Source organism: Eurosta solidaginis, chromosome 1 (assembly GCF_040869045.1).
Source record: "Eurosta solidaginis isolate ZX-2024a chromosome 1, ASM4086904v1, whole genome shotgun sequence".
NCBI classification, from domain to species: Eukaryota; Metazoa; Arthropoda; class Insecta; order Diptera; family Tephritidae; genus Eurosta; species Eurosta solidaginis.
Genome location: NC_090319.1, coordinates 360,506,887 through 360,531,805, shown reverse-complemented (window position 1 = coordinate 360,531,805; position 24,919 = coordinate 360,506,887). Strand labels below are relative to the sequence as shown.

At 36.4% G+C, this 24,919-nt stretch overlaps 1 protein-coding gene across 7 annotated transcripts in view; it reads left to right on the top strand.

The window, feature by feature from the left end:
* The window catches only part of LOC137238139 (chaoptin), a 102,380-nt gene that overhangs the window by 53,801 nt on the left and 23,660 nt on the right, over positions 1–24,919 (top strand). For all 7 annotated transcript variants that reach the window (XM_067762789.1, XM_067762786.1, XM_067762788.1 and 4 more), the window contains one exon: positions 20,416–20,549. In XM_067762789.1, coding sequence (XP_067618890.1) covers positions 20,416–20,549 — 134 coding nt within the window. The remainder of the gene's footprint in view (positions 1–20,415; positions 20,550–24,919) is intronic.

Sequence of the window (24,919 nt, the reverse complement as noted above, 5' to 3'; positions counted from 1 at the left end):
TTTTTCGGGACCATATTGGAAATTTTATTGAACTAGGGAAGCATTTCAAAATTATAATATTATTTCGCCACAATTTTAGAATATTTTCTGGACCATTTTAATTTATTTTTAAACTTTTCGGGGTTGTTTTCGCGACTTCTTGGGATTGTTGTAAAAACTATTTCAGTTTCATGACCGAATAATTTGATCACTTAGCATTTGTTTGGGATTGTTTTAGGAATATTTTCGGGATTCTTATATATATGTACTGGTTTCATTGTGGTACTACTTTTGAACAATTATTATATCCATATAACTTCGGGTGTACCATTTTGTGTTCGTATCGTAATTTTGAAAGAAAAGTTTCGGGATAAGTGAGGAATTTATTCCAAAATAAACACGAAAATAAGTACATAATTTTGTTCCAAACTAAGTTTAAACTATTGCCCCAACTGCTTGCCCAACGGTCCATCGAAACGTTTCGAAAATGTACGGATGTGCAAAACATTTGCTAATCCGTATAATTGCACAGTGCATCAAAAGGTAAAGTATGTACACTAGACTGGGTCGATTTATTAACCGATATCGCGCCATCGATTTTTCGATAGAATTTAGGCTCAGGAAAAAAAAAGTTCCACTACGCATACCCAAAAAAATAATTTTCGAGCTTGGGAAATTTCATTTTTTTACTTTTTTTCGACTTTGATTTTTAAGGTTTTTTTCATGGCCTACTAAAAAAATGTTCATTTGATTGTAAAAGTTTCATGTATACCCTGTCCGACCCAAAAATGTTCGCTAAAAACGTTGGCGATAACAGTTTTTTGAAAAAAAAAAAATATATATACATATTTTTTAGCGGACATTTTTGGGTCGGACATACATATGAAAATTTTTTAGTAGGTCATGAAAAAACCCTTAAAAATCAAAGTCGAAGAAAAGTCAAAAAAATGAATTTCGCAGGCTCGAAATTTATTTTTTCTGAGCCCAAATGCTATCGAAAAATCGATGGCACGATATCGGTTAATAAATCGAACCACCCTAATGTTAACCCTTACATACTTTGTTACTTTGCACACTCTGGCCTCAACAATTCTAAAAACAACAAGTGAGTAGCACTTCTGTTCGAATGTGTGGTCTGCTGCCTAAGAATTTAGTTCATTTTTGTTTGTTATTATTCTTTTCTTTACTACAATACATATCGCAAAGTGGAAAAGGTGCTTAAAGAGTAACGAATTTGATGTGGTTAAAATTTGCTTCATAATTAGTTGCTAGTTCGTTAGGTAGTCTTGTAAGTTAGTAAGGCAATGTTCTTTTGGTGTCTGATATATTAAGGTCAAAATATAAATCGCCATGATATACTTTTTCACATAAACTATGTGTACATGTGTTTGTCTCTACATGTGGAAATTCAATTTTCACGATGACTAACAAATTGTGTCATCGAACTACATATATATGCAGTATTTTTTATAAACTTACCAGCAGTAGTAAAATTATAAAATTTTCGTGTTGTTAGCAAAGGAGTTTGAAGTTTTTTTAGAAAATTGTTCAAACTAATTTTTTAATTCGGTGTTTCAGTGGGAGTTTAAACTCCAGTTAAAGTTGACTAGATTTCAACCCGCCACTTCGGCCGCTTAAGCTGAGATGAGCACATAATTTTTTTGTTTTCGAACAAAGTGGTAAGGTTAAGCTCTAGTCAACATTCTTGCGATAGGATGGTGTTCTGGCAGGCGAATCTTGAAGGGAAGGTTAAGCGAAATACGCAAGAGATCAATGTAAACGCTTACGAAAGGCAAATTTTGAAGGCCGGTGCAAATGTAGTATTAGACTCAAACTCAACTGGTCGAAGTACGTATGTGACGCTCCGCGAGAAAAAACCTCTAACTTTTTTAACGAATTATTACAAATGGAAGTTTGTTCTCGAAATTAATAAAACCCGGGCATCGATATCTTTATTACTTGTAATGAGTTATGAGCAGTCAAAGTCGACAGTAATTGTGTTATATATGAGCGATCATGCACAGTGTTGTCACTCTACCACTATTTAGGCTAAAATCCGGATCTACCACTCCTACCACTTTTTTTTAAATCTACCACTTTTTTATTTGCCTGCATTTGACTATGTTCTTTAAGTTGCTCACAATGACCTAAAATTAAGGTTTTTAAGTATGTTGAAAATTAAACGTAAAGCACACTCTGTATAAGTTTTTCAAATTTTCACCAAAGAAATGTGTTATTTTCATAATACTTACGTACCTTCGAAACAACTTATACAATTTTATGTAAAATTTAACTTTATTGATGGGAAATTCGTGCAAAAAACTTTGTAATAATCTGATATTTCGAATGCTGAGTGGAATATCGCCGTATCTCTGCCGCCGTTTCGAAAACGCTCTATCACAGAAAATTTTGGAATAACGCCTATTTCAGAACTTGTTTCAAAAACTCTCTATCTCAGCTTAAATTTAATAAATTTGTGACATAAGCTGGAACGTTTATGAAAAACATTTTAGGCGTTCTTCAATCGAGTTCTGAGATAGGTCGTTTTCAAGAGAAAAACTGAAATATGCTGTTTTTGAAAAACATTCTCAGATAGGACGTTCTCGAACTGGCAGCCGCGATACGAGCGATATTCCACTCAGCCGTCGACTGCAGTATCCGATGGATGCCTTCGATGTCACGGATGTAAGTTGTAAGATTTAAAAAATAAATTGTTTTAATGCACAAGTCTTTTTCATTAGATTCGGGCTATAGGTATTCGTTGGATACCATTGAAGTAATTTGTTATTTTAAGGTTTCTTAGTATTATTATATGTTTTAACTATGTGTTATGAAAAATGGAATATTTGGAGACTGTAAATTAACTATAGTCGTATCCACACATGGTTTGTTAAAGTTCTTGGTCAGTAGTTCGCATTTGATTATCAATTTCAGCTGTTAAGGTTTTTGTAGTAAAAAAATTTTCAAACTTTAAAGACTAATTCTTTGATACTTATTCAAATAGTTTATTAAAAAAAACGCCTAAAAACTACCGACTACTAACTTCAGAATTAAAAACTAGGTGAGAGTCCCACTATTATTTCATTATATTTTTTTATTTGATAAGGTCTAAAGCCTATACAGTATACACATACTCTTCATACACATGTTTATATGTATGTTGTTAATGCACTTGTAGTTGTTATGTTCGTTTTAATGGTTGAATAATAATAATTTGAAAAAAATTGGTTTTAATGTTTTTGAAAATTCTACCACTATTTTTAGGAGATCTACCACCCTTTTTTTGAAAATCTACCACTAAATAGATTTTAGAAGTGACAACACTGATCATGCATAAGCTAGCGCTCACGACTACGGTTGCCACAGCATGTTTTCATTTGGGACCAAAATTCATCAAAAAAGGACCAAATCTCAAAATTAAGGATACAATTTTTTTTGGTACATAAACAATGTAAATAACTAACAGTAACATACATGGAAAACATAAAGGAATACATCGAAAACAATATGTAGTAATAAATAAAAAGTATTACATTGTTCAATGTTTTGCACCACAACGTGTGCTGCCGCCGAACTATTTAGCAGATTTAGCTAATCATGAATGCAACTAAGCAATTCTTTCTTTTTCTAATTGAAATTACAGTTCAATGGTTTAAAAGTTTAAATTTTTTATGTATATTTATTGTGCACATATTACTAAAAATTTGCTTCAAATGTGTCTTTACTAAATGGCATAAAAACGGCAGACGTACTTTTTTGTTTGGAACTTCTTATCTTTGATATTGTAATGAATTCTGGGGAATTTCGCTTATTTCAAACTTTCTGCTAACATTCGAATAGCTAAATTGTTGAATAACTCACTCCAATATTCAGTATTGCAAACTGGTCTTTATTTAGATTACTTTGGGGGTATTACAATTATACTTCAATATCACGTACTTCACAATAGCTTGTGTTAATCAAACTGATTAATCACTCCTCAGCTTGCGCTGCTTTTATACTCTCTGTTGCCTCGTCCGCATATTTCTACTAAGGTCTAGATGTTTCGCCTTCCAGAACCGTTGTATCTCCTGCTTGGTAATTGAGCTATATGCGTGTGTATGTGTGAGTAGTAACTTCCCAGTAGCAAAATAATTCAGAACTGAAAAAGGTAAGCGAGTTGGTAATAGGTTGCGGGGTGAGAGAAGAAACAAATTTCGGTTTAAAATCGTTGTTGCTATTTTGAACAAAAGTATTTATATCAAAGTATGTGACTCTATAAGATGAACAGCTGATCAATTCATTATGTATGTGAGTTGGTAATTCATATAATTGACTGGTTAATATCCACTGGTAAGCGAGTTGTTCAGGTATGAATTTCGTAGGACATCGCTGTGTTAAAATTCTCATTTCCTATCTATTACCTTTTGTTACTGGGTCGGCTGATAACTACATGTATCTGAGTGAGTTATCTCTTCGTCGCCTTCTATTTATGTGTATAAATGATGATTGATGTGTTCCTGTACACAAGTGTAGCTTCCTACTGTATTTGTTGTTGTTGATTATTAACTAACAGCTTAGTGATGTCAACACTCGCCACAATATGAATAACGCCACTAACTTACCGACGCGAGGATAGAAAATACAGACGAGTCGCCTCCAATGGTTCTCAGTACGTGAGCCAAAAAGTAATAGAAATGCCAAGTATAAGTGTGGCTTAACACGACTATACTCCTGAAATAACTTAAACTCATTGATTTGTTTTGAGCTATGTTGGATAAATTTATAAATCGGCGTATAACACGATATGCAAGATTTTCAAAATATTTTACAAAGACAGCCTGATTCAAATTTAGGTACATTCGATTATTGATTACAAGAACAAAAACATTTATACGGCAATATATCGGCACTCTGATGTTTGGGAGTGTATCCAGCCTGTAGCATTAGTAGAGAAGTATTATATACATATACTAGCAGACCTGGCAGACGTTGTTCTGCCCTAACTTTGGTCTATATACATAAGTTTTAAAAAGTGTTTACCTGTTTTCACTCCTCTCTCTGCCTTTCTATTTCTATGCGTCTCTTTCTCCTCCTCCGCCCTTTCCGTTCCTTTTTCCGCTCTTTCTTCGTCTAACTCTTTCTCATTCTCTTTGTACGTCCTTTTTTTCTCTTCCCTTTAGCTATATTCTTCTCCATCCCTTATTCCCAGTCCCAGTTCCACTTTCTGGGAAGGATCTTGGCCAAATAAATGTACGCACCATTTTTTATTTCATTTTGTGTGCCGCTGTTATTTCCTCACCTTAAAATTTTCAACGCTATGAATTCAAAGGCTGAATAAGCCATGATCACAAAAAGCGCAAAAAAAATAAAATTAAGAAAATCAAACAATAACAACAATTAGTAATAATGAAAATATGAAATATTGCCCAAAAGCAACATCACCGCCACCATCGTCGTCAACAACAACACCAACTGATGAAGTAAATTCGCGAAACTAGTTTAACAACGTAGCAGACGACATTCCTTCAAGTTTGAATTTAAAATTGACTCAAAAGTTGGCGGTCGAATGGCAAAAAAACTGGTTCATTGGCGTTGCAGAGCTGCTGGGGTGATTTTGAGTAATGACATGTCGTCAACAATGCTAAAATTCCCACAATTGAGAGACATGCAGCATGGCACATGTATATGCATGTATGTGTTTATATCAGTGGCGTAGATAGCTTTTTGTGATGGGGGGATTTAATTTGACAATGTTTTTTTTTACTTTTAAGTTATTTTTATAGGCTCTTTTTTATAATCATGAGAATCACTTATTATATTGTATAAAAACAAACAAAAAATAGGGATACATTTTTACTTGGATATGCGAAAAAATCTTTCAATAATTAAAGAAGGAAATCAAGTTTTCGCGATTTTTTCGATATCGTATCTATGACTTCATCAGCTGTGATTGCAATGTCTTGATGAATAGCCAGAGCAGACAGTCCATTCAAGCGGGCCTACAATAAAAAAATGAGGCAAAATTAATTTTTGATTTTAGAATAAAAACAGCTATAATTACTTCTTTTGTCGTGTTTCTCAGAATCGTCTTTATCTTTGTTTATATAATCGCTCAAATTTCAATCAGTTCCGTTTAAACGTAAGAAAGTGCGTTCCGCGGTTGATTGCGATACCGGTAAAGTAGCTAACATCCACAGCAATACGTTGATATTCGGAAAATTTTCTTCTGGACAATGATCAAGCGCATCCAAAGGTTTTCCAGGTTTGATATCGCCTCGACGAATCAAATATCTGTTCCACACTTCTAACCCGCAAAAACAGCAGGTGGCCCCGCAGCGAGAAATTCCTGATAAACTCGACTGTCTTGATCAATTTATCAGCTACTTTTTCGATTTCATTCAAATCATGCTTAAAAAGAGAGAGTGAATCTTTCTCCAAGGTCCATGATGTAAGAATCTTGGAAAGTATTGAACACTGCTACACGAAAATAATCTTTTGTACTTCGAACTTCAGGATTTACCCTTTTTTGTCTACGCGGTATTCTTTTGTGTTTAATCTCAATGTCAAGATTTTCAGCAATTTTTTTCGAAGCTTCGTAAATTTCAGAAAAAGCGTCTTCTTTTGCACAATTCTTGTTTAGTTCCTCGCGCAAATCTTTGGCGAGATCCATGGCATGAACCAAATCAAAATGTGGGTTGATCCCCTTGATCCCTCCCTCCCCTTGATCCCTCCCAGCCCCCTTATCTCCGCTACTGGTTTATATATACACACACATATACGTATACGAATTTATAGTTAAAAGTAACAATTAAAAATATACTTTTTATTCAAAAACTACAAACTCAATACAGCTTTCATGGCGACTCTATAAGAGTTAATTATCTACATACCTACTACATTTAATTTCGAGATACATATATGTATATGGAAATATATACCACCCACTAGCTGAGTGTCTTTGAATAATTTGCGGTTATAGTTTTTTCTTTATTTCTTGGAATTATTGTAATTCAATATATTAACTTTTGGACCATTCAGATAATATCTAACTAAAACTGATTTTTTGCCACTTGACCTGATTCCCATGTTTTGTCTTTGAAATGGTTTCAAATTGGTAATCCGTTAAAATCTCTACTAACTTTAATCAACTATCGGTATTGGCAAGATATTAAACTTTTACATATCGAATAATCGATTAGAACAATATCGATAACCGATTTATTGCAACTAATAAATAATATACATACCGTTTTTATTATCTCTGATTAAGGCCCGGGTTTTCAGTAGTAGGTTAAGCTAAGCTTAAACTAAGTTTGCTTAAACTCGAGTCAAATTTAATGTAAACTACTCAGCAGTTTTCAGTCACAGTTTAAAGCCGCCTTTGGGGTTAGCATTTTGTGCCGCAACATTGGTTTTTTATTATCTAGATGATTTGTAGATACGGCAACGGCAACACTGGATTTTGTTTACCCAACAGACATGGAAAAAAATGTCTGCAGCGAAATATATATCTAGTTCCGGAGATGATATCCAACATCATTATTTAATTATTTTTAAACCAGATAGTTCTCGAGTTGATATCCAACTTCATTCTTCGATCGCTACCAACCTTTGAGAAATGTTGTAACAATTAAAAGTTTTCCAGTTGATCTCCAGCGTAATTAATATTGCGACTAATATTAGCATCACTAGCGATACAACCCTCACTAGGCCGATACTAAGCAGCCACTCGTATGTACGTAAACAAATCAATCATCTAAACACATACATACAAGGCAATGGAGAGATACTCATAAACACATGTTATCATCAGCCGAAGTAGTACTCACATATACATACGCATATGGCTATGCGATAGACTATAAACTACAAATACACACGCATATAGCTGGTAACCAAGTAGGACATTCTAGAAGAGGAAACGTCTAGACATTTGGAGAAATATGTGGACAAGGCAACAGAGAGTATAAAAGCAGCGCGAGCTGAGTAGTCAGTAATCAGTTTGATTTAAACACGCTATGCGAAGTGAAGTATATTGTGAAGTATAATTGTACTACTGCCAAAGTAATCTAATAAAGACCATTTTGCATTACTGAATATTGGAGTTATTTATTCGACAATTTAGCGGTTCGAACGTTTGCAGAAGGTGTAAAATATGCGGAATTCCCCAAAATTCGTTGCAATATTTTCCAATTATTATCCAACTTTCGAGATATTTTGAGAAATGTTAAGTCCTCAAACGAATATTTAACACATTTCTCCATTGATATCCTACACTGGATATCGAGTTGAGGTGGAGTTGAAAAAAAATCTGCAAGGTGGTACCACCAAAGCCAAAAGATATTTATTGAGAGAAATAAACACCTGATTGATAGCAGTAATGAAGCGCAATTTATTAAAAATAAATTATATATATTTTGTTTTATTTTCGTGAAAATACTGTAGTATGAAATTTTACATTTGAGTCCAGTTAAAGAACCACAAGTTGTTAATTAAATTTTTTCAACTTAAGTAATTGCATTTTTGCTTTGCGAAAAAAGCGCTCTTTTGCTGAGTACACTATGATTCTTGAGCCATTGTTTCGTAACAACTCTTGAGATTTTAGAAGTATGTCTAGTTATCAACATGAACTCTAATGGTACTCAATCCCAATTGATTGTTGGGTATATTTGCCGCCATTTAGAACGAACGCAAATGACCGATAGGTTAACTAGAGTTTAACCCTGCCAGATAGGGTGCTTCATTTCAGCTTAAACTTCAGTTAAAGTAGACTGAAAAACTACAGAATTAGTTTAAGCGTAGTTTAACTGACAAACTGAGTTGAACTTGTACTGAAAAAACCGGACCTAAGGTAGAATTCACCTTCAACTTTAACGCCCGAATTTCTTGATTTGACAACTATTAGAACCGCGAATTGATTTGTTTATATTTTCTTTATAAAAAAAGGGAAGTGAAACATTAGGTGCATCCATACATTAGAGGATCATTGCACCCACATTACAATGAAAGAGATCGTTTGGGTCAAGTGGCACTTTACATCCAGGACTTGTCGCTGTTTAATCCAAAAGGTAGTATGTTATTTATAACAAGCGATTTCAGAGGCAATTGCGGTTATATACGAATCGAAGCTAAGGCCACTATTGAAATTCTACCGCAAGGGTATACGGTAGAAGGGAGTTTCGAAATATACAGGCCTGTTCTGAACTGATCAATTTTTTCGGAATCGAAATGGATTGGTGTTCTCAATTTCGATTCCGACCAAAAATTAACGGTTTGAAAAGTATTGCCTCTGAGCAGTCGGAATGAATATTAATTGGCAGATTAAACAAATATGTTGGGATATTTGTCTTTCAAATAATTTTTTTCTTTTAATTCTTCATTTTATTTGGAAGAGTTGTGTGTATTATTTGTTTAAATTTGAGTTAAATTGGCATAATAAATCTTTCTTTAAAAACTTCTATCAAGAAATCTATTAGGCAATAAATCGATGCTGGTCGACGTGTTCTGAATTCCGATCCAGCGCATTTTTACGATTCGCACGCACAATAGCACGTCTTCTTGCGTCTGCGCATCCAAAAACCATATCTGCAGGCATTTTTTAATTAAAATACTGTTTTATGATACTTAAACCAAAACACATAAACAAAAACAGCTGATTAAACTGGTTATCGAATTGGAATGAGAACGATTCGAAATCGACTTCGAATCGATTTTTTACAATCAATGTCGTTTTACTTTTCATTCCGAGTCGGAATTCAGAACAGGCCTGATAGAAATTATAAAGAAGTTCTGTGGTTTTAAGTAGTTCTCTACTGGTTAACAAAAAAACATTGTTCGACATGAATCTCCTTAATTTGCATATTTCCGTTTGTCTATCAAATGCAAAGCCCTCCCGAAAGTGTTTGGGGCCTAGCCAGTTTGCTTTTTTTAAGTTAATAAAGCGTAAATGTTCTGAAGTAATCAAGCCGTTTTTACTTTTACTGTTTTCTCCTTTCCTTTTCCTTACTGCTAGACAGCCAAAAATAAAACGAACCAATCACTGATGACTGAATATACTTTCCGCCGCCTTAGGTGTTCAATCATGGACGACACTTAAATGCTCTGCCCAATCCACAGGCAAGGCCATACCGTAAACCACGAGGACCATCGATTTACCAGGCTACTTTATACCTCGTAACGAACTGATTGAAACTGCGCCAATCTTGGATAAGACTTAAGATGAGAAAATCGGCAGGGACCATCCTTTTGTCGCGAAAATGAGTTTCTGATTTTGAGTTCCCTGCAATACTAATACGGATTTGCTAACAAAAACCACCAGCTCTGCATGGATTAGGAAGGACCTCTGCGAGCTGTTCGATATGAAACAAGGCTCATAAATCGAGCAGCAAATCTAATCTTCGAAGGTAAGGAAAAAGTGTATAATTTCTGGCGTATGCTGATCATATTGACATCATATAAATAAAAAATGCAAGGCGTGATAGCCTCCGAAGAGATTTAAGACCAAGTTTATTTTCCAATTTGCGTCGTGCTCCCTTTAATTTTTCCTACAAATTGGCGGTACGGGACCTACTTGGTTTAACCCGACTCCGAATGGCATCTGCAAAGCAGACGCATTTTCGCTGAGAAGCTCTTCATGGCATTAATATACTCGGAGTGTTGGCCAAATCAATGCCAATTGTCGACCCAGCTTAGAAAAACTTTTTTCTAATTGCAAAAACTTTTTCTAAATTTTCGATGTTGCTTTACCTGATGCTTACTAATAAATAACGATAGCTTTCGGGGCAAAACTACATCCTTAGAAAAAGAGAGGAGAGCAATCTCATACTCGCAATATGTCAGCTCTCACTATTCAACTAATGCAAAGTTTTTTCTAATGGGCTGTTTGGTTAAAAAAGAAAGATTCAGTAATCAAGCAGGTCTGCCAATTTTTAGGAAAAATTTAGAAGCAGCACCACAAATTGGAGTAGATGGTTGGCATCAACCTTTTTATAACGGCTTTGCGACAAATTATTACCATAAAGTTGAATCCTATTAATGAAACGTTTTTCTAAATATAAAACTACATAAAGGTTAATTGTGACGAGTCACACCACCTCTGAGGAGAATATATTGTGACGAATATTCACATCACTAAATAAATGCACAACAACAAAAACCTTAAAGCAAGCTACATAAACACATTAATCATCATTTACCAAATACATACAAGGCAACGAAGAGATAAATCACACACAGATGTAATCATCAGCGAAGGTAGTACTCACATATACACACGCATATGGCTAAGAGAGAGACTATAAACTACAAATATACATGTATGGCTGGTAACCAAGCATGAATTTCGAGAAGTTACTAAAACTTAGGATAAATGGGTGGACGAGACAACAGAGAGTATAAAAGCAGCGAAAGCTGAGCAGTCAGTAATCAGTTTGATTTAAACACGAATTGGTTGTGAAGTATAAGTGTTATTGTGAAGTACTTTCAAAGTAGTCTAATAAAGACCATTTTGCATTATTCAATATTAGAGTTATTTATTCAACAGTTTAGCGATTCGAACGTTAGCAGAAGGTTGTAAATAGGCGGAATTTCCCTAAATTTGTTACAATATTATAAGTGGATAGTTTGAGTAACTGACATCAAATAAAACTTAAAAGTTATGAACACAAAAGTGGTTCAAAAATACTAAAGAAATTTAACTCGCTAGGCTATAAGAATGGCCGATAGAAATGATGTAATCGCAGCTCCTTTCTAAAAAATATCGCGGTAACCCTATTTGAAATAAAAGATCAAAATATTTTATCCAGTGTAATTATTTCTTTAATTAGTCGGCGCTATACAATAGACTTAATACAAAAACAAGTAAGGAAGGCTAAGTTCGGATGTAACCGAACATTACATACTCAGCTGCCAAATTAGAGTTTGCAAAACTTAAAAATTTTCTTATTTTAAAAGTGGGCGGTGCCACGCCCATTGTCCAAAATTTTACTAATTTTCTATACTGCTTCATAAGGTCAACCCATCTACCAAGTTTCATCGCTTTATCCGTCTTTGGTAATGAATTATCGCACCTTTTCGGTTTTTTGAAATTTTCGATATCGAAAAAGTGGGCGTTGTTTTAGTCCGATTTCGTTTATTTAAAATAGCGATCTGCGATGAGTGCCCAGGAACATACCAAATTTCATTAAGAACCTCAAAACTTACTCAAGTTATCCTGTTTACGAACAGACGGACGGATATGGCTGAATGAATTTCTTTTTTCGCCCAGATCATTTTGATATATAGAAGTCTATATCTATCTCGATTAGTTTATACCATTACGTAATACCGTTATGCGAACAAAATTAATATACTCTGTTAGCTCTGCTCAGCTGAGTATAAAAATAAACAAAAAAAGTTGCTGGGTAAGTGAATGTAAAGAACAACGAAAGATTCAAGCAACAAACTTGGCAAAACAGTGAATGTATAAATATATGGAGTGTATGTAAATTATATCGTTTTATTTTCTGGAAAAAGTGTTACGCTTTTTTACGCTGCGCAAGGTTTGTAAATATATTTTATTCTATACTAAAAAGCAGGCAACGCCTTGACGCGGTATTTCGTTCCTTTGTGAAAATTGTTGCCTGCTCGCAAGGCAAAGCGTTACACTTTTACCCTGCATACAATGACGATGTGGCAGTGTAGCTCTGGTAAACCAGCTGAATCGTGACAATTTATTTTCTTAGCTTCACAGATTTATAGAGAAGAAATTTTAAATGGAGGCAATAATATCCAATGAATTTTTATTATTATTGACAGCGCGTATATGAAAATCGGCTGATACAAGGGATAGCCATTTATATTCTTTTCATGAACTATTCAAGTTTTTTCGGTGGCTATTACCGATTTTTTCGATTTACTTAAGTAAGATATCAAAAAATCGCTAAGCACTACAATCGTTAAAGTCGATTGTGGCTACCGAAAAACCCGGTTATTTTTAGTGATTCCCATATCGTACAAACACATTCTAGAGACACCCCTGGTCCACCTTTATGGCGATATCTTGAAACGGCGTCCACCTATGGAACTAAGGATCACTCCTTTTCAAAATACTCATTAACAGCTTTCATTTGATACCCATATCGTACAAACATATTCTAGAGTCACCCCTGGTCCACCTTTATGGCGATTTCTCGAAAAGGCGTTCACCTATAGAACTAAAGCCCATTCCCTTTTAAAATACTCATTACCACCTTTCATTTGATACCCATATCGTACAAACACATTCTAGAGTCACCCCTGGTCCACCTTAATGGCGATATGTCGAAAAGGCGTCCACCGATAGACCTAAGGCCCACTCCCTCTTAAAAGGCTCAGTAACACCTTTCATTTGATACCCATATCGTACAAACAAATTCTAGAGTCAGCCCTGGTCCACCTTTATGGCGATATCCCTAAATGGCGTCCATCCATAGAACTATGGCCTACTCTCTCTTAAAATACTCTTTAATACCTTCCATTTGATACACATGTCATACAACCACATTCCAGGGTTACCCTAGGTTCATTTTCCTACATGGTGATTTTCCTTATTTTGTCTCCATAGCTCTCAACTGAGTATGTAATGTTCGGTTACACCCGAACTTAGCCTTCCTTACTTGTTTCTCGTGGTTTTGTATTTTTCACAAATTATTGGAAATAATTTATTTTTCTTTGTCATTTATTACATTGACACTAAAATCAGAAATACAAAGCAAAACCGACTTCATTTTTCACTTCATTGGGCATGCAACAAAACAATAATGGGTCATATGTATAAAAGTGGTTAAATAGTAATCACTTGAAAATTATATTAAAATCTAAAGTCATTGCTGTGGAAAAGCATTTACCAGAAAATTAATTATTGCACTAAGCCTCTTTCTTTAATTAGCATAAACTCATACTTGTCCAGAATCAACCACAATAAACGTAATGTAAGTATGTTTTCAATTTTAATGTGGAACCTACACCTCTAACAGCAACACCCCTTTGGCATAACTCTATTTAAATTGCTAGTTTTCTTGGACTTCCATTAGAGGAGTTTGGTGACAATTGGTGAGTGGTCGTACCTATGGAATGGGCCGAAACAATGTTAACACACAAGAATAACAACCTTAAAAAATATAAACAATGTAAAAAAATAAATTGAACAAAACAAGTAGTGGGAGCAAAGAAGGGTGTGGTAGCAAAGAATAAAATATACAAAGAAGGTAATTTGGAAAAGTTTACAACAACTAAGGCATGACGTGGCTGAATGGGTTTGTAATACTACTACCATCGTAGGAGTGCGGATTCGAGTCCCACTCCCGGTAGGAGCGGTTTTGAAAAGATTTACAAGGTGTAATCGAAACAGCTGTCCTGGTGTCACGTTTTTTAATTTTTTTCCAAACTATTAAATAAATTATGAGCTATTTATGAGCGTAATAGCAGTCTGCAAGGACTTTTGTTTAGGGGTCTGATTGGACTCCTATTTAGGCTGACTTAATGTATGACATAAGACTCATATCGGACGAACAGCCTAAGAAGGAAAATGCGTTCATTTCGGACTCATAAAGAGCATAAACGCTCCAATCTAGAACATCCTTCTTATTCTTTTAAGACTCCGAATGTTTGCTGGGATACCCCCAAAATGAAAAATATGAAGCTCTGTAATATAATCACACAGGAGTCTTTTATGACTCCGATTTGATAAAATTACGAGCGAACGGAAATTATAAAAATTATTACCTAGGCAGCTTCAGGCATCGACGCTTTTTGATTGTAGCTGGAAATCCCTGAATTTTATCAGTGTATGTCTTTTGGACATTTTGAGATTGTTACCTCCCGTTGATTCTTCGCTGGCTTTTCGAATCCCATATGTCTCCAACTAGCGCTAACAGCGCTGACATCGGCACGTTGAAGTAAATAATTGTAAGGCGTGATAACCTCCGAAGATATTTTAGGCTGAGCTTCTCTTCCAATTTTCGTCAAATTGGCGGGACAGGTCCTACATATTTTATGCTCATTCCGAACGGCATCTGCAAGGCAGATGAGTTTTCACTGAGAGCTTTTCATCGCAGAAATACACTCAGAGTGCTTGCCAAACACCGCCGAGGGGCGGCCCACTTATAAAAATTGTCTTCTATAGGAAAAAACTTATTTCTATAATTTTGATGTTGCTTTGCCCGGGGCGTGAACCCGAGATCTTCGGTGTGGTAGGCGGAGCACGCTACCATTACACCACGGCCGCCATTGGAGAGACATGGGAAAAGTACCCATACTTCTATCTTGTCCTGTTTATATTAACGGTTTTGAGAATTCTTTTCAATTCCTATTAGAGCTTACGATTTCTTCTCGAACACAAGCGAGATATTCGAGACCCGAGAAATCGATAACTGGACTTCTCGCGAGATTCTCGTGTCTCGAAGTACTCGTAAATCTCGCGAGCTTCTCGACATTCTTACTTAATCGCTGTATGGACAGTATTTATACACTTGGTTTTTTTTACTTGTGACTTTTTGTTGATTATATTGCTTCAATGACATTTAACTCAAAACATATTTATTATACATATAATTTTGTTCGCAATATTTTATTTTTCAACGCGACATCAAGAACACGGCTTCTGGCGAGATTCTCGAATCTCGAATTACTCACAGGATTCGCGAGATTCTCGAATCTCGAATTACTCGTAAGAATCGCGAGATTCTTGAATCTCGAATTACTCGTAATACTCGCGATCTTTTCGACTTTCAATTCAGTCGCTGCATTGGCAATATTCTATACATTTCGGGGTTTTTTACTTGTGGCTTTGCGGACATTTTGGCTTGTGGTCCAGAAGAAATCGTAAGCTCTATATAAAACAGCCAATGAATCGATTAAGTTGAATGTCGAGAAGCTCGCGAGCATTACGAGTAATTCGATATTCGAGAATCTCGGGACATTTACGAGTAATTCGAGATTCGAGAATCTGGCGAGCCCTACGAGTAATTCGAGATTCGAGAATCTCGCGAGAAGGCGAGACTCGCGAGAAATCTCTGATCGAATATGTTCGAGAAATCGTAAGCTCTAATTCCAATTAGTCGGTTCGTTCAAAGAGGTCCTAAATGAAGCAAACTTTGAAAGCAAACTTTTTGAGAGAAGAAAACATTTTCTTTTCACCAGTTTGAAATCGGAATAGAAATTTGAAAAAAGGCCGATCTAGTGCACATAGGAAATGCTGCAGATAAGTACTTTTATGCATTCAGAGACATTATACGTTTAAAGTCTATATATGTAGCTTGTTCTACTCTTCTTTTCAATGCTCATTTTATTTCAATTTTTCAAATTTGCAAGTATTAACCGAGACGCGCTAGTCCATTACAAACGTGGCTTCTTTTCACGACACGCTTCAATTCAGGCATTACTTGAGCATCTCAAGCGCGAAGGTAAAGGAGAGTCATTAAGTTTTCATCGTGTTAATTGGTGTATTCTCTTGATATATGTAGTTATAAGATATAACAGCCTAAGTCTCAAATCTTTTCTTCGAAGAGGTTGTATGATAGTCTTCAAATCTCGAATCTAAGAGCCATATATACATTTTCTTTAGCTTTTGCAATTAAACTTTAGGTAGCGTGCCGTCATGTCTCGACTTCATCTTTTAAGGATTGTTGCCATTTATAGAATGGCGCAATTTCAAAGTAAAGCTATGAAATTTTACTAATATTATGAAGATCTCGAAAGCTTAAACTCTTTAGGATTCTGCGTACATGGTCCAAGGACCCGTTGTAACCACATTAGCCATACAATGCAACTCAAAAGAAATTAGATATCAAAGACTATACGGTTTTTCATAAAAAAGCATATGTAGCTTATGCCGTATAGAGAAAAAACTCCATATACGGGCCTATTCTGGATTTCGATTCCGACTAATTTATTCGGAATCGAAATGGATTGATGTTGTGAATATCGAATCCGACCAGACTTGGGCGATTTGAAAAATTTTACATCTGAGCATTCGGAATCGAAAGTAATGAGCCTATTAAGCACAGATAATTACATTATTTTTCCCACAAATAAATTTTATTATTATTATTAATTTTATTTGGAAGATTTATAACAACTTTTTGTTGGACTATTTGTTTACTTAGGCTGGGTGCGAGTTCACCTAAATTTTAGGTACCTAAACTAATATTCCACTGGAACTTTCCAGCACTGCAATAATTTAGGAAAAAGCTGTCAAAACTGTGCGAGTTGATTTGAAAACCTAAATTGTTGATTTCTGCTAAGAAAATAATAACCATACGGGAAATTTGGTAAATTTGATGCGTTTTCACGCTTAAAAAGAACAGAGGTCAATTAGGATCCGCGGTAAGTACCTATCCCAAGATAGCAGTTCAAGAAAATGCAGTAGCTCCGTTTTATAAAGCTTTTTTTCGGACGTGCACAATAACCTTTTCCACAATCTCTAATTCAATACTATGATGTTGGTACGCCTCCAAAAACTTCTTTAGGCCAATTAGTGCACTTGGCTGCCAAATATGTTCAGATTGCGGTCCATATTTGATGAGGATCCAATTCTTGTGCCGCCAACATCAGCCTGAACAAAATTGAGCTCACCATCACGTACAATCGATCGGACCTTAATCGCAGGAGGGATCATCGCTCTATGATCTATGATTTACTTAAATTGAATGGACAAAAGCCATTTATTTGCATATACAATATTGAAAAATTAATATTTTTCTTTTTGAAATTTGACATTTGAATTAAGGTTGAAAAGTATGCTCATAAAAATTCTAAATTTGTCTTTTGCACTGCCTTGCCGACAGTTTCCAGTGATTTAGGTTTTTTGTGTATTTAGGTAGCAATTTAGGCAAACTCGCACACAGCCTTAGTATAACAAATCTTAATTTGAAAATTTCTATCAAAAATTTTCCAATCTAAACAAAGCGATTCTGGTCGAAAGGAATACGACGTCTTCTCAATTTCGATCGATTGATTTTTGCGATTTATATGCACAATTGCACGTCTTCTTGCCTCTGCATTTCCGAAAACCATGGTTCTGGCATTTTGTTCAAATTTTTACACAATTTTAATTTAACTAAAACCAAAATAAATAAAAACAGTTGTTTCGCTTGATTATCAACTCGTTCGAAATCGACTTCGAATCGATTTGTTTCAATCGGAATTGAGAACACCAAAAAGAAATCGACTCGGAATCAGCCTCGTTTTACTTTTCAAGACGAGTCGGAATTCAGAACAGGCCTGATTTTTTCCATTAGCATAGGAACGGAGATGAATTTTGGCCATCGTACTGTTTGGGCTGTCGTCAAAAATTTCACTCAAAAACCAATTGATGCACCACTATTATTGCCGGAATTGAAATTGAATATTATATGTGTATTGTGCGTGAATCACCATGAGTCGTCAAACGTCAAAATTTCTCGGCTGCTCCTTTTTTCATGCAAGAGGAATAAATAAAAATAATTCTTAAACGTTTACTTAATTGCTGCGTAGGGCCCCATATTTTCGAGTACATATTGGGGAGGGCGATACCGGGATTCCGGTCTTTTTTATGTCCCGAAAATACGGGCACCGGCATATGGACTCCTCCCATAAAAACCCCTTTTAAGAGCAAAACAAGCCTTGCACTGGGAACAACAAAAATAGAAAAACTTGTGGCAAGAGTTTTGCTAATGCTTTTTACAGTTACCGAAGATTTTTTAACTGGTTCAGGCTTTCGTGATATTTGTGCCTAAAGTTGCGAAATCATTCCGTTCTAGTCAGTTCGTCGGAGTGGTCGTGCAGTGTCATCCTCGGCTCAACTACAATTTGTCGGGCTTTTTTGGTTGAGCTGAAAATTTAAATCGGCCTCAATTTGTGCGTTTTGGCGGAGTTGGGAGTTGCAATGCTTTCCTGACCTGGAGTCAGGGTGGTGTTTTTGCACTCCTAACAGGAATCAGTGCTACAAATAGCTTTGAAATATACATAATGCGTATTTTGTGCTTGGCGTGGTGTCGTTTAAAAACCAAATTACTATTGATTTTGTGCCTGGCGTGGTGCCATTTAAAAACCATAAAAAATTAACATTGCGAGAAATAACGGAACTTAAATATTGAATGACGGAGCTCTGTGAATAACGGAGCTATTGTGATTAACGGAGGAACATGTGAAATGAAACGACAGTCCAGAAAGACCATTTTGATTTTGTACCTGGCGCTATGGTCATAGAACCCTTAATCCCAAAAAAAACGTTGCGAAATAATTTTTGTAACCAGAAACCGGACTTCACTTTCTAGAAGATTTTGATATGGTGAACCCTTTACATTAGATGTCATGTTACATCCAGATTTTCTTTTTATCTTCACTGTACCTGAAAGTATCACTCCAGCTCTTCAAAATCGATTTCGAGGTTTTAGAAAACCTTCTTTTGCTTTTGAGAAATCGTCTATTGAATTGACTGAGTTTGGTGAAGTCGTCACTGTTCACATTTGTTCACTATAATTAATTTTCTTTAATTTCGACACCTGTGTAAAAAGCAGCTCAATCAAAGAATTATTTAATTTCGTGCATATGTCATCAAACCCACTATCTAAAGTCAGAATAAAGAAATCGTTCGACGTTTACTGTTATTTATAGTAAAATTCCAGTGATAACAACGTGCTTGTCTTGGTTTTTCTGATAACATTTTCTACTCTGAGATGTTTTAGAACTATTTTCCGTCATTCCTTGGAGACAAACCGGCATTATGCCATATTTCGTTGGTAGGCAGAAGTCAGTGATTCTTATCATAATCAACCCCCAGAAGACAAACAAATTAGAATCACTCATTTCTACCTACCAACGAATACCACACAGTCATTAACCAAACACTCGCTTAACGAGTACGTGTGACAACTAAATACGATCACGCAGAACAAAATTGAACACTGAATATGGCACAACGACGAAACCGATTTGTCTTTAAAGCGAAATCAACAAGCGCTAACGGAAAATCTTACAAAAACAATTCTTACTCTTACACTGTCGGTAAAATCAACCACAAAGAATATAAGACGTTTATGAAAGCCACGCTACCCTCTGTTTTTCAGGGTTTGACAACCTCAGTTCAGAACTTGTCTGTTTCCGAGAGCATTCAGATTCCCTACGACTACGAAAAGACTAAAGACTCCGGACTACCTTTAACCGCATTGGCTATCTCACCGGACCGTCTTCTCATTATGTTCAGCGAATAAAAATTTAATGGCCTTGTGTTATAAACTTTGATTGTTAAACTTTTCATTCAAAGTCTGTCACCGAAAATCCCACACAATCTTTTTACAATACATCGCCGTATTTTACGAGCATTCAAACTAATTTTAGCCTTCGTTGTTTCACATTGCGCCATGCACTGACATTCAACATTTAATGTCTTCTTCTATTAATTTATTTTTAATTCTGTTACATAATATTTACATATTTTATTTGTTATCTTTGCAGATGCAGCACCCACACAGTCACATGCAACGAATACGACATTTAAACATCTTTCTACTGCTGCTACTCTACTTGTCACAAATCAAAGCTTGGCGACCATGTCCAGAGCTCAGTCCAGTATTGCGTTTACCCTGCAGGTAATTCCAATGAAAATTAGAAAATCAAATCTTTACAATAGATGCTTTATCATTAATTTATAAGTACTTGTCTGTAAGTATATGTGCGGAGGTAATGAAACTCTAAGCCGCCAGTAACCAGCTAAACAAGTCTAACGCGACTAGTCGTCATTAATTTCCATATTAAAGAATTTTATATGATTCGAGTTATGTATATATAAACTCACATAAAGATGATGCCCACATTCATAGATGTATGTATGAATATGTTTGTAAAGATAGAATTGATTTCCGCATTTGCTTGGTTTTAAATTTCAAATTCTTATCAATGTACATTAGGGTGTGCGACAAATAAAATAGTTGTATTTTCTCTAAAATGAAAGCAAAGCTAAATGCTAAAACCACTAGGCTTTTACATGAAGACTGTTTGAGCATAAAATTCGCGCATGAGATGTTTACCGCTTGAAGTTAAAGAAACAACACCTTTTTGAACCACAAACATTTTATGTTCTTTGAAATGATGCCACAATATGAAGGACACATGTGGGGACCTATCGGTTCAAATATCTAAGTCATTGTTGTTAAAGTAGGTTGAACTGGCTGGTCTATGAGGACCTCACATAGACTGAATGAGTCCTTAGTGTTACAAGAAGTTTATTTTAACGACCAAACTGAAAACCCCTATCAAAAACTAGGACCTATGTTATAAAATAACTCCGTCCTCTTGGCAAATACTTGAAGCTTGCTAGGACTTAAGCCACTTGCTACTTCTAGATCAGCTGTATCACTCCTAATAGCTGGAGGCTTAGCCTCGCAAGTGCAGGGCACAAGCACAGAACGTGCTCGATCGTTTCCCCCTCCAACCCGCACTTCCTACATCTGCTATCACTGACCAAGCCTAATTTAAAGGCATGTGACGCCAGACGGCAGTGTCCAGTCAGAATATCCGTAATGAGTCTACAGTCCTCTTCTTTTAATGATACCGATAACTTTGTTAGTCTAAGGTTGTAAAACCTACACATAATCTTCGAAATTTTACAACCCCGCGCTTGAACCCAGGCCTTTCCCCCTTGGTCGATCATGTTCACCTCTCGCCTTCGCTTAATCTAGCCCAAAGTAATTGGCACGTCTACGGAGCAAGCGATGTGCCCTTTTTAGCTAGTCCATCTGCTTTTTCATTCCCATCTATTCCCATATGCCCTGGGACCCAATATAAATATACGAGTATGCTTCTCCCTGTTCCGATTCTCTCCAGAGACTGCTTACACTCTAACATGCATTTGCATGCTCTGCTATGCGAGATAATTGCCTTGACTGTCAATATAAAAGTTAACACGGTTGCAGCTTAAGCTATTCTCTTCCAGTGTTTCTACTGCTTTGGTTACGGCTACTATTTTCGGTTGGAAAACGCTACAGTAATCCGGCAGCCTGTAGGATCTGTTTATTTCCGGATCAGCACAGTATACCGCAGACCCTACTCCTTCCACTACTTTAGAACCATCTGTGTACACATGTATCGCCTCGTCCGCATTTGAGCACCCTTGCGCCAACCGTCCACCTCTATTGTGGCCTTAAGATCTCCCTCTAAGCGCAACTGCCCGAGGCACCGAGTCATTGTTGTTGTAGTAATACACTCTCCGAATGTTTTGGGGAATGTTATCGATGTTCATATTCCTTTAACGGATATAGATCCGGTACATTCCGGTAACAATCACGATTAAAGTACAAGCCCGATCATCTCGGAAACGAATTAATGTAACCACATTGAACCTTCTAGAACACCCCGCCACGCCACCATCCGGTTCCATGAGGAACTAATTCGTCACGATGAGGTTCACAATTGTGTTGGAGAAGCTAAATATTGCACTGGCTACACCTTGAAAGGGTTGCGCTACACAACCCGTTGAATCATTTGGATAGTTTAGCTGCCTTTTACGGCATGCATACCTGCCGTGGGTATATTCTAAGCCCCAAAAGGAAATCGAACTCCTGTATACTGGTGGAACGACGAAATAGAAGAGCTTGGAAAATGCAGCAAAGCACGGCGAAGGGCACAGAGGGCACTCTCGTCACCACGATATAATGAGCTACACAGTACCTATAAAGCTCAAAGAACAGCACCAAAAATGCTATACAAAATAGCAAAAAAACGTACCTGAAGGAACTAATGGAGAGTGCCGGCGTTGATGCTTGGAAATTGGCTTTAGCCGTTTCGTAAAAAATCACGCCAGCCTTCCCAATCTCGCGATAACTGACACCAATTGTGGAGGTCTTTCTTGGCCAAAGCTGCTTCGTGCATTCGCATAACATGACCCAGCCAGCGAAGTCTTCGAGCTTTTATACGCTGCAATATCTTCATATTCGCGTAACGCTCATGAATATATCTTCTTTGATACTCGCCATCGGTATTCGGACAGGACAATAAATCTTCTGGTGAACTTTTCTCCCGAACACTATAAGAGCCATTTCATCTTCTTTCGACACCGTCCATCATTCCAAGTCATATGTCAGGACAGTTATGATAAGCGCCTTTGAGATCGTAATTTTTGTTCATCCAGGGAGGACTTTACTTTTCAATCGCCTACTCAGTCCAAAGAAGCACTTGTTATTCTCGGTTTGATTTCTACGCTGAAATTGTTTTCATTGTTAATGCTGATCCCCAAATAGGCGAAGTCCCTTACAGTCCCGAATTTATATCCGTCAACAGGTTTTTCTTGAATGACGATCGTCTGACCCTCATTTACCACAAGCACCTCTTTTTTCCGCTTTATCTAATCCAGAGAAGACATGATTCGCGGCGCGTTTCTAAGGCTAATAATATCGACTTTATCAACATAGGCCAGTAATTCTACGCTGTTACAATCGATTGTGACATCACGGTTTAGTTCTGCTGCTAGAAATATCTTCTACAGGATTACAGCACTGGTGGTCTTGCTCAACGTCATTTCGCAGAGCTTGTCAAATTCGCAGGGAAATTAACACATAGTAGCAATTCAGATATTTCAAATGGTTTCTTTGAAATCGACAAAAAGATGAAGTGTCGATTCTCTTATCATGCGTCTTCTCCAGGATCTGGCTCATTGTAAAGGTCTGGTCGATAGTAGATTTACAAAGTCTGAGGTCGTACTGATAAATTCCAATCAGTTCGTTGACTGGGATTCAGTCTTTCGCGCAGTACGCAAGATAGAACCTTAAAGGCGGTATTAAGTAGGCTGGTTCCGCGATAATTGTCGCGGTTTGTGGGATAGTCTTTTTTGGGAATTGGGAGCGCCACCCCGGTATAAACAGATCCGTCAATCTGCAAAGCTGTCCCCAAATCTAAAACCATGTCATTTTATCTGATCAGTGTCTCTTCACAATCCTGCATCTGCGCTGCTAAAAGATCGCAACGAAACTCACAAGGAAATCCAGATATTGAAAGGCTGCAATCACAACATACTGACAATGATTTCATAACTCCCCTCTCATACCTTCTGCCTGAGAGCACAAGTCAACCGAAGGTATGCAAGTGTAGTGATACCTTGTACCGCGATGCGGCTGATAGAAGAGCTGTTTACTACGTGAAAATGGAATGCAACGAGTAGAGCGTGTAACACTGCCGTGCGTTGAAAAGGGAAACAAACCATATTTTCAGAGTGTGAAGATTTGGAGTTACTAGCTACCAGAAATTAGCGACAGATGAAAGGTCTCAAGCGACGGTATAGTTATTGATGTCCCGGAAGTGCTGTGATTATGGAAGAAACACTTTTCTGTAGGTATTTTTTATCGGATCTCGCCTATCAAAGCAGAGTAAGAATATGGCCATCGTTTGAAGAAGTAGTTAAAGAACAATCCAAGATATCTTGGAATCACCAAACGGTGCCAGCTGACACAAAAATAGAATCGCCTAGCGTTTTGCTGAGCGGTTAAATCCGATTAAACGGATCCACGTAAGTAGGTAAATGCTTACAGTCTCATAAAAAGCCTTCAAAATGAGATGACCAGAGCGAGTATTTCGCAGATGACATGCAGACATACTAAATATTAATTATATTACAATAGTATTAAAATCAGATGGCCTTACTATTTTAAGAATTACTTTTTTGCAATCCACTAACAATTTTAAGGCTGTTTGAAAAAAAAAGTGGAAGGAACCGGCTATTAGTCCGTATTCAGAAACCAAATAAGCAAAAGCCTACACAATAAGGGTAAAAAAAATAAAATACGATTTTCGTGAACAGTCTAATATACAAACATATACATTAGGGTGGGTCGATTTGTATGGATGAAAGTTAACCAATATCCCGCCATCGATTTTTCGATAGGATTTGGGCTCAAGAAAAAATTTTCGAGCCTGCGAAATTTCATTTTTTTTTTACTTTTTTTCGACTTTGATTATTAAGGTTTTTTTC